The sequence below is a fragment of the Trachemys scripta genome, chromosome 15, assembly GCF_013100865.1.
Source record: "Trachemys scripta elegans isolate TJP31775 chromosome 15, CAS_Tse_1.0, whole genome shotgun sequence".
NCBI lineage: Eukaryota > Metazoa > Chordata > Testudines > Emydidae > Trachemys > Trachemys scripta.
Window position 1 is genome coordinate 8,326,739 of NC_048312.1, and position 16,854 is coordinate 8,343,592.

The window sequence follows — 16,854 nt, forward strand, 5'->3', positions numbered from 1 at the left end:
GTTTCAAATAGTGATACTCAACCTGTAGTTGTATAATTGCATGCAGCTCCTGGGGAGTCTCTGGATTTGATCAGAGGTCCTCTTCTGTGATGATAAGAGCATTACATACAGCTTTATACGTGCAAGGGAGCATGGAGCAAATGGACCAGATCTGTAATAAATATCCTGCCAAGGAGCCAGGAATAGGAGTGGGAGAGAGGCTAAACTCCCCTAACTGCCTTCCAGCAGTCATGTGGAGGGAGAGTGAGGGAGGGGAGCACAGGAATATAGGAATTGCCTACTGGATCTGGCTTTTGGTCTCTCCAGTCCAGAATCCTGTCTCTGACAATGGCAATCACCAGATGCTTCAGAGGAAGGTGCAAGAATCCCAGAATAGGTAGATGTGGGATAATCTGCCCCAATGATGTCTCAGCCTAATTCCTAATAGTTAGAGATTGTCTTAAACCCTGGAACGTGAGAGGTGGGGGTGTTACACTTTCAAAAACCTTTGCATTCATTAAATGTTATACCTCTGAAGAGAGAGGAAACTTTTGGCCAAAATCACTGATAGAATGAGCAGAAGGTTTACTGGCTGTCGTCAGATAGATACTTAGATGGAAGGTTTGTGCTTTTTTCATTGTATTATTCAAATGGTGTTGATGAAGCATATAGAGGAAATAAAACGGCTAACTGAGTCTAACTGCATTTTGTTCCAACAGGAGAGATTAAATTGGAGATGCCAACTATAAATCTAGATGCAGAAGTGAGTGAACTTGCCACAGATCCAGAAGTGATTGAAACACTGGAGCACTGTGGAATGACCTGGCTAACATTAATATCCACAGCCGTTGAGGAACAACTCAGAAAGGTCCCACAGGTAACATTGCTAATAACCACTCAGCATGCCAAAACTGATCTCTCCATTACTGGTTTGTGCTCAATGTTATTCTCCGTTTGATTGCCCAAAAGGGTGGGGTTTCCATCTGCTGACTAATATAAAGCAAAACAAAGGTAATGGGGAACTGGGTGTCTTTTGGGTAATGGAGTATAAAGCAATTCACTTCCAAGTTGTCAGTGCAAACCCTGCGGATTATTAGTTATGGAAAGTTGTTTCCGACTGATGGCTGTTCAGTGCTCTGTGTAAAATGAGTGTGGTGGTCTCAGGCCAGCTGCCAATGATCAAGTGTTCACATCACAAAAATTATCACCACAATTGGCTTGAATGGCTATTTTTGTTGGCAGCCTCTGCAGGGAGTCAAGGTACTAAATGGGTTTGGAGACTGACATTTCCTTTCCTAGGGGTGGGATCATGGGGAAGGAGCAAAGCGCATTGGCAGGACAGTATATGGGAGCTTGCTGCAGCTGCCTGTTTTGAGGCTAGAGGACTTCAACGTCCTGGGCTGCCATCAGGTTCCTTTCACTAGAACTAACTTCATAGAGAATCATAGAAAAGTAGGGCAGGAAGGGACCTCGAGAAGTCATCTAGTTCAGAACCCTGCGCTGAGGCAGGGCCAAGTAAACCTAGACCATCCCTGACAGATGTTTGTCTAACTTATTCTTTAAAATGTCCAGTGATGGGGATTCCACAGCTTCCCTTGGAAGCCTATTCCAGTATTTACCTATCCTTATAGTTAGAAAGATTTTTCTAATATCTAGCCTAAATCTCCCGTGCTGCAGATTAAGTTGATAGCTGCTTGTTCAGTGGACATGGAGAACAATTGATCACAGTCCTCTTTATAACAATCCTTAGCATATTTGAAGCCTGTTATTAGTTCTCCCCTCAGTCTTCTTTTCTCAAGACTAAAATTGCCCATTTTTTTACGTGTCTTCATAAGTCAGGTTTTCTAAACCTTTTAACATTTTTGTTGCTCTCCTGTGCACTCTCTCCAGTTTGTCCACATCACAATGCAAAGTAATGCACATTGGAAAACATAATCCCAAATATACATATAAAATGATGGGGTCTAAATTAGCTGTTAGCACTCAAGAAAGAGACCTTGGCGTCATTGTGGATAGTTCTCTGAAAATATCCGCTCAATGTGCAGCAGCAGTCCAAAAAGCAAACAGAATGTTGGGGATCATTAAGAAATGGATAGATAATAAGACAGAAAATATCATATTGTCTTTATTTAAATCCATGGTACACCCACATCTTGAATACTGTATGCAGATGTGGTCGCCTCATCTCTAAAAAGATATATTAGAATTGGAAAAGGTTCAGAAAAGAGCAACAAAAATGATTAGGGGTATGGAATGGCTACTATATGAGGAGAGATTAATAAGACTGGGACTTTTCAGCTTGGAAAAGAGACGACTAAGGGGGGATATGATAGAGGTCTATAAAATCATGACTGGTGTGGAGAAAATAAATAAAAAAGTGTTATTTACTCCTTCTCATAACACAAGAACTAGGGATCTGCAAATGAAATTAATAGGCAGCAGGTTTAAAACAAACAAAAGGAAGTATTTTTTCACACAGCACATGGTCAACCTATGGAATTCCTTGCCAGAGGATGTTTTATAGATTCATAGATTCTAGGACTGGAAGGGACCTCGAGAGGTCATCGAGTCCAGTCCCCTGCCCGCATGGCAGGACTAAATACTGTCTAGACCATCCCTGATAGACATTTATCTAACCTACTCTTAAATATCTCCAGAGATGGAGATTCCACAACCTCCCGAGGCAATTTATTCCAGTGTTTAACCACCCTGACAGTTAGGAACTTTTTCCTAATGTCCAACCTAGACCTCCCTTGCTGCAGTTTAAGCCCATTGCTTCTTGTTCTATCCTTAGAGGCTAAGGTGAACAAGTTTTCTCCCTCCTCCTTATGACACCCTTTTAGATACCTGAAAACTGCTATCATGTCCCCTCTGTCTTCTCTTTTCCAAACTAAACAAACCCAATTCTTTCAGCCTTCCTTCATAGGTCATGTTCTCAAGACCTTTAATCATTCTTGTTGCTCTTCTCTGGACCCTCTCCAATTTCTCCACATCTTTCTTGAAATGCGGTGCCCAGAACTGAACACAATACTCCAGCTGAGGCCTAACCAGAGCAGAGTAGAGCAGAAGAATGACTTCTTGCGTCTTGCTCACAACACACCTGTTAATATATCCCAGAATCATGTTTGCTTTTTTTGCAACAGCATCACACTGTTGACTCATATTTAGCTTGTGGTCCACTATAACCCCTAGATCCCTTTCTGCCGTACTCCTTCCTAGACAGTCTCTTCCCATTCTGTATGTGTGAAACTGATTTTTTCTTCCTAAGTGGAGCACTTTGCATTTGTCTTTGTGAAACTTCATCCTGTTTACCTCAGACCATTTCTCCAATTTGTCCAGATCATTTTGAATTATGACCCTGTCCTCCAAAGCAGTTGCAATCACTCCCAGTTTGGTATCATCTGCAAACTTAATAAGCGTACTTTCTATGCCAATATCTAAGTCGTTAATGAAGATATTGAACAGAGCCGGTCCCAAAACAGACCCCTGCAGAACCCCACTTGTTATGCCTTTCAGCAGGATTGGGAACCATTAATAACAACCATTAATACGGTTATCCAGCCAGTTATGCACCCACCTTATAGTAGCCCCATCTAAATTGTATTTGCCTAGTTTATCGATAAGAATATCATGCGAGACCGTATCAAATGCCTTACTAAAGTCTAGGTCTACCACATCTACAGCTTCTCCCTTATCCACAAGACTCGTTATCCTATCAAAGAAAGCTATCAGATTGGTTTGACACGATTTGTTCTTTACAAATCCATGCTGGCTATTCCCTGTCATCTTACCACCTTCCAAGTGTTTGCAGATGATTTCCTTAATTACTTGCTCCATTATCTTCCCTGGCACAGAAGTTAAACTAACTGGTCTGTAGTTTCCTGGGTTGTTTTTATTTCCCTTTTTATAGATGGGCACTATATTTGCCCTTTTCCAGTCTTTTGGAATCTCTCCCGTCTCCCATGATTTTCCAAAGATAATAGCTAGAGGCTCAGATACCTCCTCTATTAGCTCCTTGAGTATTCTAGGATGCATTTCATCAGGCCCTGGTGACTTGCAGGCATCTAACTTTTCTAAGTGATTTTTAACTTGTTCTTTTTTTATTTTATCTGCTAAACCTACCCCCTTCCCATTAGCATTCACTATGTTAGGCATTCCTTCAGACTTCTCGGTGAAGACTGAAACAAATAAGTCATTAAGCATCTCTGTCATTTCCAAGTTTCCTGTTACTGTTTCTCCCTCTTCACTGAGCAGTGGGCCTACCCTGTCTTTGGTCTTCCTCTTGCTTCTAATGTATTGATAAAAAGTCTTCTTGTTTCCCTTTATTCCTGTAGCTAGTTTGAGTTCATTTTGTGCCTTTGCCTTTCTAATCTTGCCCCTGCATTCCTATGTTGTTTGCCTATATTCATCCTTTGTAATCTGTCCTAGTTTCCATTTTTTATATAACTCCTTTTTATTTTTTAGATCATGCAAGATCTCGTGGTTAAGCCAAGGTGGTCTTTTGCCACATTTTCTATCTTTCCTAACCAGTGGAATAGCTTGCTTTTGGGCCCTTAATAGTGTCCCTTTGAAAAACTGCCAACTCTCCTCAGTTGTTTTTCCCCTCAGTCTTGATTCCCATGGGACCTTACCTATCAGCTCTCTGAGCTTACCAAAATCTGCCTTCCTGAAATCCATTGTTTCTATTTTGCTGTTCTCCCTTCTACCCTTCCTTAGAATTGCAAACTCTATGATTTCATGATCACTTTCACCCAAGCTGCCTTCTACTTTCAAATTCTCAACGAGTTCCTCCCAATTCTCAACGAGTTCCTTGTGAAAGCCAAGACTATAACGGGTTCAAAAAAGAACTAGATAAGTTCATGGAGGATAGGTCCATCAATGGCTATTAGCCAGGATGGGCAGGGATGGTGTCCCTAGCCTCTGTTTGCCAGAAGCTGGGAATGGGTGACAGGAGATGGATCACTTGATGATTACCTGTTCTGTTTGTTTCCTCTGGGGCACCTGGCATTGGCCACTGTTGGAAGACAGGATACTGGGCTAGATGAACCTTTGGTCTGACTGAGTATGGCCGTACTTATGTTCTTATGTATCTTCTTATCTTTCTTAAAGTGTGGTGCCCAAAACTAGACACACTACTCCAATGGAGGCCTCACCAGTGCTGTGTAGAGCGGGATAATTACCTTATATGCAACACTCCTGTTAATACACTCCAGTATGATATTAGCCATTTCAATTTCCAGTTTCAGTTTCAATTTTCAATTTATTCAATTTGTGATCCACTATACCCCCCAGATCCTTTTCTTAATACTATTCCCCAGCCTGTTATTCCGCATTTTGTATTTGCCTTGAATAGAAACACTTTAGAAAAAAATGAAGAGAAACCCTTTATCCCCATCTTCTGAATCTTCAGCAAAATAAACTTGGATAATGGAGCGTATGTTTTCAAAATCATCGTTGTTAGCTGTCTCCCTATTAGTCAAATCAATGTGATAAACATTACATAATATTAAAAACTGCAATGACATTTTATTTTAATTTAGCACTTATTTATCCCTGAAATCTTTATGAATATTCAAAAATTCTCACTATAAGGACCTGATTCTGTAAACAGTTACACACACAAGTAACTTTATGGAAGTGAGTAAGCCCATGAAAGTCAACCTGACTACTCATATCTGTAAAGTTACTCATTTGCATAAATGTTTGCAGAACTGGGGCCTAAAGCCCCAATCCTGCAATTAGTTCCATATGGCAGATCCCGCTGCCTGTGTGAAGCCCCATTAACTTCAGGGATCTGGTTGTGTGGGGCTTATCTCCTGACTGGAGCCTAAATTGGCAAATATTTCTTCCTCTAGGAAGTGCTCAGTGTTTCAGAAATGTCTTATGGCCATATTATGTAGGTGTAGCCATATAAATATCTTTATTGATGCAGCCTTGTTTAGTGCACTGAACATGTTGCAAATAAAAGCTTAAGAAATGTCAGCATGGTTATAATTTCCCCCCAGTCATAAAGAGAATTCTAATGCCTTTTCTTGCTTCCTCTCATCCTCAGGGTAATGGCCCACTAGCAGAAATTGACCTGTGGCGTGAAAGAAATGCTACTTTAAGTGCTCTGACTGAACAGATAAAGCTCCCATTAGTTAAAAAAATCTTAGCAGTACTAAAGGAAGCTGAATCTGGACTTCTTGAAAATTTGCAGATAGTCATAAATGATCTTAGCAGGCACCATGTGGAAGCTGTAGATAATGTTAGGTTTCTTTCAACTCTGGAGCGCCATTTGAAGGTATGTTTATCTAATGATACTTTGGGAAGATTTGTCAGTGTTTAATTCAGTCATATCTTTCTTTTGATATAAGCCCAGCTCTTCTTTTTTATTTTTCCTGTCATTTTTTATCAATAATAAAAATACACGGTGATTTGCTTAGATAGTGAAAAAGAAAAAAATGCTCGTTTAGCTTCTCTTCCTAGGTGAAGAGTTGTTTGGATGGCAGTGATCAATAGAGAGGAGAGTGTATTCCGTCTCATAGATAAGTGGCTTGTAACCTTTTTGGCAACTGTACAAGTTTACTGAATTAATGCCTGATTCAACTCTTGGCTGCCTCATCTACTGCATGCCAACTCTCATTCACTTCTATGCCCACTAGACCTTGATGGAATGTGGGCTGCTTCAAACCCCAGTTTTGGAACCGACTTTACTGGAAGTTGTACTTTGCGCATAGTAACTGAAAGTAGAATTAGGTCTGAGATTTTAGTCACTTAGGTAGGAAGTGCTGGCTATTATACCACAGCCTCGGGGGAGTCACTTAACAAGGGTAATAAAATGAGTGAATAAACAAAACCAAAGATTTGTCGTTGCTCCGTTTTTGGGCCAGCTTCTGCTGCTGAATGCATTCATGAGTCTCCTGTTAAAGGAGACAGGACTCATTCAAGCATTCGGAGGTAGATTTGGGCAATAAGTACTGGCAGTCTTTAATAGAAACTAGAATTTTAGTGAGACAACAACCTGAATATTCACGTCTGTAGGCCCAATCCTGCAGACACTTACGCACATGAGTAACTTTAAAGGTACTGACATGTAGGTGTGCTAGATTTGGCCATATGTCTTGAGCCCAAGTATTTAGTTGCTGAGACCCTTAGCAATTTTCAAGTGGTCCACGAAAAAAAAAGTTACTAGAATAGGTATCTGTTTTTTTATGGCAATCTTATTCACAATATTTATCCTCTATTCAAAAGAATTTAACTCATGGCACTGGATTTAATATTGTCTTGGATACAATTCCTTCAATGATGAACGCACTGAGAATGGTTTGGATTATCTCACGGCATTACAACAAGGATGAGCGGATGATACCCCTTATGGAAAGAATTGCATGGGAAATTACAGCAAGGGTCTGCAAAGTTGTGGACTTACGGACTTTGTTTAAGTAAGCAGTAGATTCTTACTTAACTAGGTCATAACTATTAGTAGCTTTGAATATCTTACAGTAAGTATGATAGGTGCCAATTTTATCAAGTATGTTTTACTTATTTTCAGGAGCTTTCATTATATTTAGCAAATTTAAAGGCACATTTGAGAAGTTCACTATATGCACTTTCGTATATTATTGAAGCAGCTTTAAAGATGGGGGTACTGGTTCCCTTTTGACATGAGCTGATATAAAGTAGTAGTAACTCTATTGAAATCAGTGGAATTCCAGTGGTACAAATATGATGTAAGTGCTATCAGAATCAGCCCTGAAATCTTTCTTCCTTTTGAACTTTTCAAAAACCAAATTCATAAAATGTTCTTGAGGGCGAGACAGTATTGTGAAATTTTAAGTTTTAGCTAGATTTCATTAAAATAGACTTTATTGAACCAAGATAGTCTAGCTCAATGAAAGCATCATTTCATATTAAACCTTTAAAGGTTCTTGTCAGTCTTCTAACTGCTTTGTTTTGTTTAATAGAGAAGATAGAAGCATTGCAAAAACTAAATTGTTGGAAGCCAAAGGCTCTCTTGAAATGTGGAAAAAATCCTATTTCGATATTCGTGCCCAAATTGAAGCCTCAGGAAGAGACCAACGATGGGAATTTGACCGAAAGCGTCTATTTGAAAAAACCGATTATATGGCTTCGATCTGTCAAGATCTGTATGATATTGTGCAGGTAGTAATGTGTGTGGTTTTAAATAAAAGGATTGTGTATCTAGATTCTCCAGCTGTGAGAGATTGTTTTGCATTGTATTGTATTTGCTGAATTGAATGAAATGTTAGTAACCTTTAGTGGGCTCACCTGGCAGATTCTTCGTAATACTGTTGTAGTAGAAATGTATATCTCCTGCCTCCCAGATTCTTAGACTCTAAGCACTTTTTCTAATATACATAAGGCGGCAGAGGAGGGAAGGCAGATGGTTTCTGCCTGCCTGAGCACTTACTATCTGATCTTGGAATACAATTGGCCTTGACTTCAGTGTGGGCCAAGTAAGTTGGAGGAAAAGGAAAAGGATCAAACTGGAGAAGGAAGTTCAAAAGGGATAAAATTATGGGGGTGTAATAATTATCGACCCAAATCTTCAGTGGGATCCATGCGGATAGATTCTGATCCCTGCAGAGTCTCAATGGTTTCTATAGGAGTGTGTGGGCATAGGGGTCTGCTCACCAGTACTGCATTATGGAATGGGTTCCTATATCTGGGTCAACTTCTGTAGGACCAGAAATGGATGCTGACTTTAATCCAAATTGGGCTCTTTATTTGGAGATGGATAATGTGATTCACTACCAAATTTACACATTATTATATTATCTTTAAAATAATTTAAATGTTTTAAGAGGTCTTGTATTTTAAATGTGTACTTTTAACACTGAAGAATAAATGTAATGTTTTAAAAACAAATTCATAGACATAAATAGAGGAACAGTTTTCCAAACCTACAACCAAATCTTGCAGAGTTTTATGCTTGTGCTTAGCTTGAGGCAATGGACAGTCCCACTGATGTCAGTGGGATTACTTATGTGTGTGTGTAGTTAAGCACATGCTTAAGTCTTCTCAGGATCAGGGCCCTAGTCTGGAAAAGGTGTATATTTTAATAGGTTTACATTATTGCTAACTCTATACATATTTAAAACAATCAAATATTTTTATATATGAGTCATTTTTAGGATTTAGTATCTTATTAGAATTATATTAAATAACAGTGAACATACTTGGTTTTGGGGGAAAATAATCCCTGAAACTGTGGGAGTTTTCCATGTACAGTATTTTAGAAAATTTGACACACATAAAAGGTCAGTATGTCAAATGCAAGGTAATAGATCAGAATTATGGAACTTCTTGTTTGATCACATTGGCATAGTAAATATAATGTTCGTGAATGAGTGAGTTTTTGATCAGAAAGTATATCTTGAGGTAAGAGAAAGGATATAAACTTTGTAGTAACTAACAATATATTCCTACCAGCAGGAATGGGAATTTTGTCTGAATAAGAACTGTGATATTGGGCACCTAGATTTTTATGTGGAATTGTACAGTCTTTTATGGGAATATACAAAATATATGTCAATGTAAGGATTATTTATTTCCTCTATGTAAAAGTTATTTTTTAAAGGGAAGAATATCCAAAAATATTGTTTTGGCAGAAAGCTAGTTAAAAATAATTCCTTCTTGTCTGTTTGTCTGAACAAACAGGTTATTGAAGAGTTCTACAATATATTTGGTCCTGAACTGAAAGCTGTCACTGGAGATCCAAAGCGCATTGATGATGTATTGCGAAGGGTTGATGGGCTGATTAGTCCTATGGAAGTGCTGACTTTTGACCCTTTTAGCATCAAATGTGCATCCCAATGGAAATTTGTTATGGAAGATTTTAAATCAGAAGTGCTGGTAGGTAGCAGGTCCTGTGCTGGTTATTTCTATAACACTGTATATCGTCCTTCTAGAATTTCAAAATTTAAACTTAAAATAAATGCAAGCCTGAAAAGTAAAAAAGAAATGAATAAATAATAAAATAAAAAGTAGATAAACATGCCCAAACATTTTAATTTGGAGTTTTGGGAGGAAGCCAAGGGTTATTTTTGTTTGTTTTACACTTTGCATGTGAGTGTAGAGCTGTGGTTCATTCACAGTCCTGGAGTCTGAAGCTCTTTGTTAATTGAGCAGAGGTAGAGTTTGCTTTCCTGACACTCACCTAACATGCCTCTCCTATGACCTAAATGGGAGTTAAGGCTCACACTCCTGGCCTCCTTCAGTCCCTCCCCTGTCTGCTGAGAAGACCAGCAATGGTACCAGTTGGGATGGTGCTTATAATAATAATAGGTATATCTCCATATATTATTATCTCCTAGAACCAGAAGGGACCCTGAAAGGTCATAGAATCCAGTCCCCTGCCTTCGCTAGCAGGACCAAGTACTGATTTTGCCTCAGATCTTTAAGTGGCCCCCTCAAGGATTGAACTCACAACCCTGGGTTTAGCAGGCCAATGCTTAAACCACTGAGCTATCTCTCCTCCCTTATTGTGATGTACACTCTTGCCCTGTAGGCATTGAATTGAGATCCAGTGCACTCATTTCCCTTAGGCCATTGAACAGGCATCAGGTGGTTTTTGGAAAAAAAAAAATTAAAAAAAGAGAAGCAAAATTATACTTTAATGTTAACACAACATTCCGTGTTTTACACCTAGGCCACTCTCTCTTCCGCCCTTTGTCTCTGCAAAGTTAATCCATAAGCAGTTTTATTTCTTGACTTGCTGTCTTTTTCTTTGTCTAGGTTATAGAAAAAGAGGCCAAGAATTTTATTGACGAGTCCTTTAAGACCCTTCGATCAGCAGAGGCTGCGTTTGACATGCTCTTAAACTTTAAACACATCCGCTCTCGGGATGCCATCAACAGACAGATGATGATGAAATTTAATGATATTCTGGCACAGTATTGTAAAGAGGTATTTCACTTAAGAATTTCTTAAGAAATACATAAAATTTTCTACCAAATAGCAGTATCCCTTCTTGAACAATAAATCTATGTATCTGTCTAGGGACTTACACAGCCCTTGTCACCATAGTGTCTGAGAGGCTCCCAAGTATTTAGAAATAACCATAACAATCTCTCTCTTTTCTTTGCAGCCTGAAGGAGAAATAGCACGATTAGTATGTAGATATTTGTGTATGTGGTTGTCTGTGTTAGGATACTTATTGTGGGTCAAAGGGAGACAAGGTTTGCATTTAGTTCTGTATGCAGTGGGGCCTGGTCATTCTTATTTCTTGTGAGCATGAGTTCTACAGCAGAGGTTATCAAACTGTGGTCCGTGGACCACCAGTGGTCCGCGAGCTCCATTCAGGTGGTCCACGGATAGTTCCCCCTAAGGCGCGTACCTGGGCAGCCGCACATGAGAGAATGAAGGGCCACCCACCTAATTAGTGGGGCCTTGCAGGCATGGCTCCACTGATTAGGTGCCTGGACCCTGGAGAAGTCGCACATGTAAGGTAAGGTGGTGGCCTTGGGGGGAACAGGGGGTAGGTAGGAGGGGGCAGTGGGGTGAAAAGAGTGGGTGGTGGGGAGGAATTTGAGATGTGCAGGGCTGCGGCAGCCAGAGAAAGGCGACTTTCCCTGCTCCAGGGCTGTGGCTGCCGGGGAGAGACCTCCCCCTCCTTCCCAGCCCCCGCTTGGGGGCTGCCGTGGCGAGGGAGAGACCCCCCCGCCTTCCCAGCCCCAGCTCAAGGGCTGCTGCGGCGGGGGAGAGAGGGCAAATCCATCGCATTAGAAAGGTAAGACTACTGATTTTAAAATATGAGTTGTGTGCTTTTATTTGTAGAACAAAAAATGTTTATTATTAAGGTTTTTTTTTATATAGCGCTTTTATCCAAAGTGCTTTACAATAGTTAGCTACTGCTACAACAACATTTGGAAAGATCATTAAGTGGTCTGCCAAGACCCTTAGCAATTTTCAAGTGGTCCGCGAAAAAAAAAAGTTTGAGAACCACCATTCTACAGTATTCCATCTCCTATGAAAATTATGTCTCCTACACTCATGAACCTCCTTGTGCTGGATGACAATTCCCAGTCTCTATTCAACCTAAGTTGATTGTATCTAGTTTGCATATCAATTCAAGTTCAGCAGTTTCTCGTTGGAGTCTGTGTTTGAAGCTTTTCTGTTGCAAAATTGCCACCCGCATGTCTGTTATTTAGTGACCAGACAGGTTAGTGTTCTCCTACTGATTTTTGAATGTTATGATTCCTGATGTCAGATTTGTGTCCATTTATTCTTTTGCGTAGAGACTGTCCAGTTTGGCCAATGTAAATGGCAGAGGGGCATTGCTGGCACATGATGGCATATATCACATGGGTAGATGTGCAGGTGAACGAGCCCCTGATGGCGTGGCTAATGTGACTAGGTCCTATGATGGTGTCATTTGAATAAATATGTGGACAGAGTTGGCTTCGGGCTTTGTTGTAAGGATAGGTTCCTGGGTTAGTGTTTTTGTTGTGTGGTTGCTGATGAGTATTTGCTTCAGGTTGAGGGGTTGTCTGTAAGCGAGGACAGGTCTGTCTCCCAAGATCTGTGAGAGTGAGGGATCATCTTTCAGGATAGGTTGTAGATCTTTGATGATTCGCTGGAGAGGTTTTAATTGGGGGCTGAAGGTGACAGCTAGTGATGTTCTGTTATTTTCTTTGTTGGGCCTGTCTTGTAGGAGGTGACTTCTGGGTACTCGTCTGGCTCTGTCAATCTGTTTTTTCACTTCCGCAGGTGGGTATTTTAGTTTTAAGAATGCTTGATAGAGATCTTGTAGGTGCTTGTCTCTGTCTGAGGGATTGGAGCAAATGCGGTTGTATCTTAGAGCTTGGCTGTAGACAATGGATCGTGTGGTGTGTCCTGGATGGAAGCTGGAGGCATGTAGGTAAGTATAGCGGTCAGTGGGTTTCCGGTATGAGGTGATATTTATGTGACCATCGCTTATTAGCACAGTAGTGTCCAGGAAATGGACCGCTTGTGTGGATTGATCTAGGCTCAGGTTGATGGTGGGATGGAAATTATGGAAATCATGGTGGAATTCCTCAAGGGCTTCTTTTCCATGGGTCCAGATGATGAAGATGTCATCAATGTAACGCAAGTAGAGTAGGGGCGTTAGGGGACGAGAGCTAAGGAAGCGTTGTTCTAAGTCAGCCATATAAATGTTGGCATACTGTGGGGCCGTGCACCCACAGCAGTGCCACTGACTTGAAGGTATATATTGTCCCCAAATGTGAAATAGTTGTGGGTGAGGACAAAATCACAATGTTCAGCCACCAGGTTAGCTGTGACATTATCGGGGATACTGTTGCTGATATCTTGTAGTCCATCTTTGTGTGGAGTATTGGTGTAGAGGGCTTCTACATCCATAGTGGCCAGGATGGTGTTTTCTGGAAGATCATGGATAGATTGTAGTTTACTCAGGAAGTCAGTGGTGTCTCGAAGATAGCTGGGAGTGCTAGTAGCATAGGGCCTGAGGAGAGAGTCCACATAGCCAGACAATCCTGATGTTAGGGTGCCAATACCTGAGATGATGGGGCGTCCAGGATTTCAAGGTTTATGGATCTTGGGTAGCAAATAGAATTCCCCTGGTTGGGGTTCTAGGCATGTGTCTGTACAGATTTGTTCCTGTGCTTTGTCAGGGAGTTTTTTTAGCAGATGGTGTAGTTTCTTTAGGTAATCCTCAGTGGGATCAGAGGATAATGGCCTGTAGAATGTGGTGTTAGAGAGCTGTCTAGCAGCCTCTTGGTCATATTCCAATTTATTCATGTTGATGACAGCACCTCCTTTGTCAGCCTTTTTGATTATGATGTCAGAGTTGTTCCTGAGGCTGTAGATGGCGTTGTGTTCAGCATAGCTGAGGTTATGGGGCAAGTGATGTTGCTTTTCCACAATTTCAGCCTTTGCACGTTGACGGAAGCACTCTAGAAGTCCAGTCTGTTGTTTCGACCATCTGGAGGAGTCCACGCAGAATACTTTTTTTTTGTAGTGCTGGTAGGGAGGATTCTGTGGGTTAGTATGCTGTTCAGAGGTATGTTGGAAATATTCTTTGAGTCGGAGACGTCGAAAATAGGATTCTAGGTCACCGCAGAACTGTATCATGTTTGTGGGTCTGGAGGGACAAAAGGAGAGGCCCCGAGATAGGACAGACTCTTCTGCTGGGCTAAGAGTATAGCTGGAAAGATTAACAATATTGTTGGGTGGGTATGCAAACTAGATACAATCAACTTAGGCTTGAATAGAGACTGGGAATGGCTGAGTCATTACAAACATTGAATCTATCTCCCCATGTAAGTATTCTCACACTTCTTATCAAACTGTCTGTATTGGGCTAGCTTGATTATCACTTCAAAAGTTTTTTTTTCTCTTACTTAATTGGCCTCTCAGAGTTGGTAAGATAACTCCCACTTTTTCATGCTCTCTGTATGTGTATATATGTCTCCTCAATATATGTTCCATTCTATGCATCCGAAGAAGTGGGCTGTAGCCCACGAAAGCTTATGCTCAAATAAATTTATTAGTCTCTAAGGTGCCACAAGTACTCCTGTTCTTTTTGCGGATACAGACTAACACAGCTTCTACTCTGAAACCTGTCATTATGCAAGGCATCATATTTTATTAGGCAGCTATAGCTGCCAGGGTAAGATCATGGCTCTCCTCATGCATTATTTGCACACAACACTGCTGCACATGTAATTCTACCTCATCACAGGTGGGGACTGCTTCATAGCACTCCCTGTAGGGCCAAGTGAGGTACTGCCAGTGCTCCCTGCCTTAGTCCACAAGTCATGGCCACCTGCCTGGAGCAGAGTGGCCCATGCTGAAAGCCTAGTGTCGGTCTCTAAACAGTTAGCCATATTCTGAATTTATTACCTTTGTTTATCTGTTCCCTTAAATAAACAAACCTCAAAGGCAAGCGGTAAATTCAGTGCTTGAAGGCAAGGCCCTGACCTGGCCCATTAGGTTCTGACCTAGCACTGAGGAGCTCCTCCTCTATACCCGTCTCACCTAGCACTCTCTCTCAATAGAAGCCTGCAAGCCTTCTTAACTGGTTTGCTGGATCCTAATTGGTCAGGGTCTCCTTAGGGCCCTTGTAGTCCTCTGGAGGGCAAAGTCTTATTGGTAGCCTGGCTTAAGTGGGTTTTCCTTGAGAAGAGAGGTGTCAGGGCACTGATGCCTCCAGGAGGGGGCAGAGAAGGCCTGATAGATCCTGTCACACACCTTTTTCCACCTTCCAGGTGAAGTCAGGATTGATCCCTTGGTATTAAAAGCTTGTTTTTCTCTTTGTATGAATAATATTAGGATGACCATTTGAGATTGCTTATATGATAGAAACCAAAATATGATCACATGTATGTATGGGCATGCATGTGTGTATAATATATAATAAATAATATAATAATACCAAGTTATAACCTTTTAATAAAAAAATGCAAGAACATCAAAAGGACATTATGAAAATGAAGTGCCATCTGGCTGGGAATATCAACAGTGAAATGAGCACCTATTGGTGAAAATGTAGAAGGGCAAATAATTCTAATCAATTTAATCCAAAATAAAGATGCCATGGACGTTATTAACAAACTGTTAGTGTTCTGCTGCTGGAATTAGCTGTTGATCCTTCTAATGTGTATGGCATGTGCTAGAGATAGTGGAGATGAAAGGTGATGTTTTTGCTAACTCTGTACTGTGTAAATTCTTGTATAGGTTGACATAGTTAATAACATCTTCATCCAAAACCTCAGTAATCCACCTCTGTACAAGAATCATCCTCCAATGGCTGGGGCAATATATTGGTCACGATCCCTTTTCCATCGTATCAAACACACTATTATTCGGTTTCAAGAAGTAGAGGAGTTGCTGGCCAGTGAGCGTGGGAAGGAGGTATGTTGGTTTCATTGGTATTTAATAAAGAAAGTAGTACTTTGCACTTCAGTAGCACTGTTCATCCAAATATATACAAGTGCTTTACACACAATTAAAATTCATGGCATGTTTGTGTACATAAGTATTGTGATATAAAACAGATTTCAAATGGGGAAACTGAGGCACACATTGATTGTGACATCTCTGAGTGTGTCTCAAAGAGGCAGTAGCAGAGTTGGCAGTGGAACTTAGGAGTCTACAGTCTCAGCCCCCTGCACTAACCACTAGACTATTCTCGCTCCCTTATTTAATAAAAACAAATATTAAAAACTATTTTAAGTAGCTCTGTTCAGACAAGAAAATGTCGTCTCTGTTTATATTATAGAGTAAGATGAACAGAGCTGAATTCTTTCTTACAGGTAAAACATAAGTATCTGGAAGTGGCTAAGAGAATGAAAGAATATGAAGATCTGAAATATGATCATTGGAGGGACTGGACTGAACAGATGCTCCCAGTATTATTGAAAAAAACCCTGCTTGCTAAAGTCCATCCTTCTGGGACCATAGTCCAAGCTAATTCGGAGCCCTCCGATCAGGTGAGGGGAGGAAGGGTCAGGTGTCAATCTTCTGCTAATTCATTGATTTGTAGCCAAGTTACTGATCAGGTGAGATTTTCTCAGAGTGGTTCCTTAAAGAGAAGAACTGAGTTGTTTGGGGAAATGTCGATACTTCTGAACTCAGAATTATTTGGGGATCCGAAATGGGCTGTCATATTTGTCACAACTGTTGAATGACCTGGCAGAAGCATAAATGATAATGTGTGTTGTGCCATCATTCCTGGCAATTCCAGGTAGGACATGCCAGTGCTTTGTCTTAATATTTCTATTTTCCTCAGGTGCTGTAAAAACTAGTAAGTATTTTCCAACAGCTTCATCTTTACTATATAGAGATTTGTTACTATACTATACAGCTCCAGTGTGATGTGCTCACTACAGGATACTCCACTTAAAAGGACAACTTGATTCCCAGGTA

The 16,854-nt window shown here is 40.6% G+C and overlaps 1 protein-coding gene across 1 annotated transcript in view; it reads left to right on the forward strand.

The window, feature by feature from the left end:
• The window catches only part of DNAH10 (dynein axonemal heavy chain 10), a 104,450-nt gene that overhangs the window by 8,994 nt on the left and 78,602 nt on the right, over positions 1–16,854 (forward strand). The window contains exons 7-15 of the mRNA XM_034791440.1: positions 699–856; positions 6,032–6,262; positions 7,213–7,403; positions 7,926–8,124; positions 9,643–9,837; positions 10,720–10,890; positions 15,664–15,840; positions 16,242–16,418; positions 16,718–16,722. Of these exons, the coding sequence (XP_034647331.1) occupies positions 699–856; positions 6,032–6,262; positions 7,213–7,403; positions 7,926–8,124; positions 9,643–9,837; positions 10,720–10,890; positions 15,664–15,840; positions 16,242–16,418; positions 16,718–16,722 (1,504 nt within the window). The remainder of the gene's footprint in view (positions 1–698; positions 857–6,031; positions 6,263–7,212; positions 7,404–7,925; positions 8,125–9,642; positions 9,838–10,719; positions 10,891–15,663; positions 15,841–16,241; positions 16,419–16,717; positions 16,723–16,854) is intronic.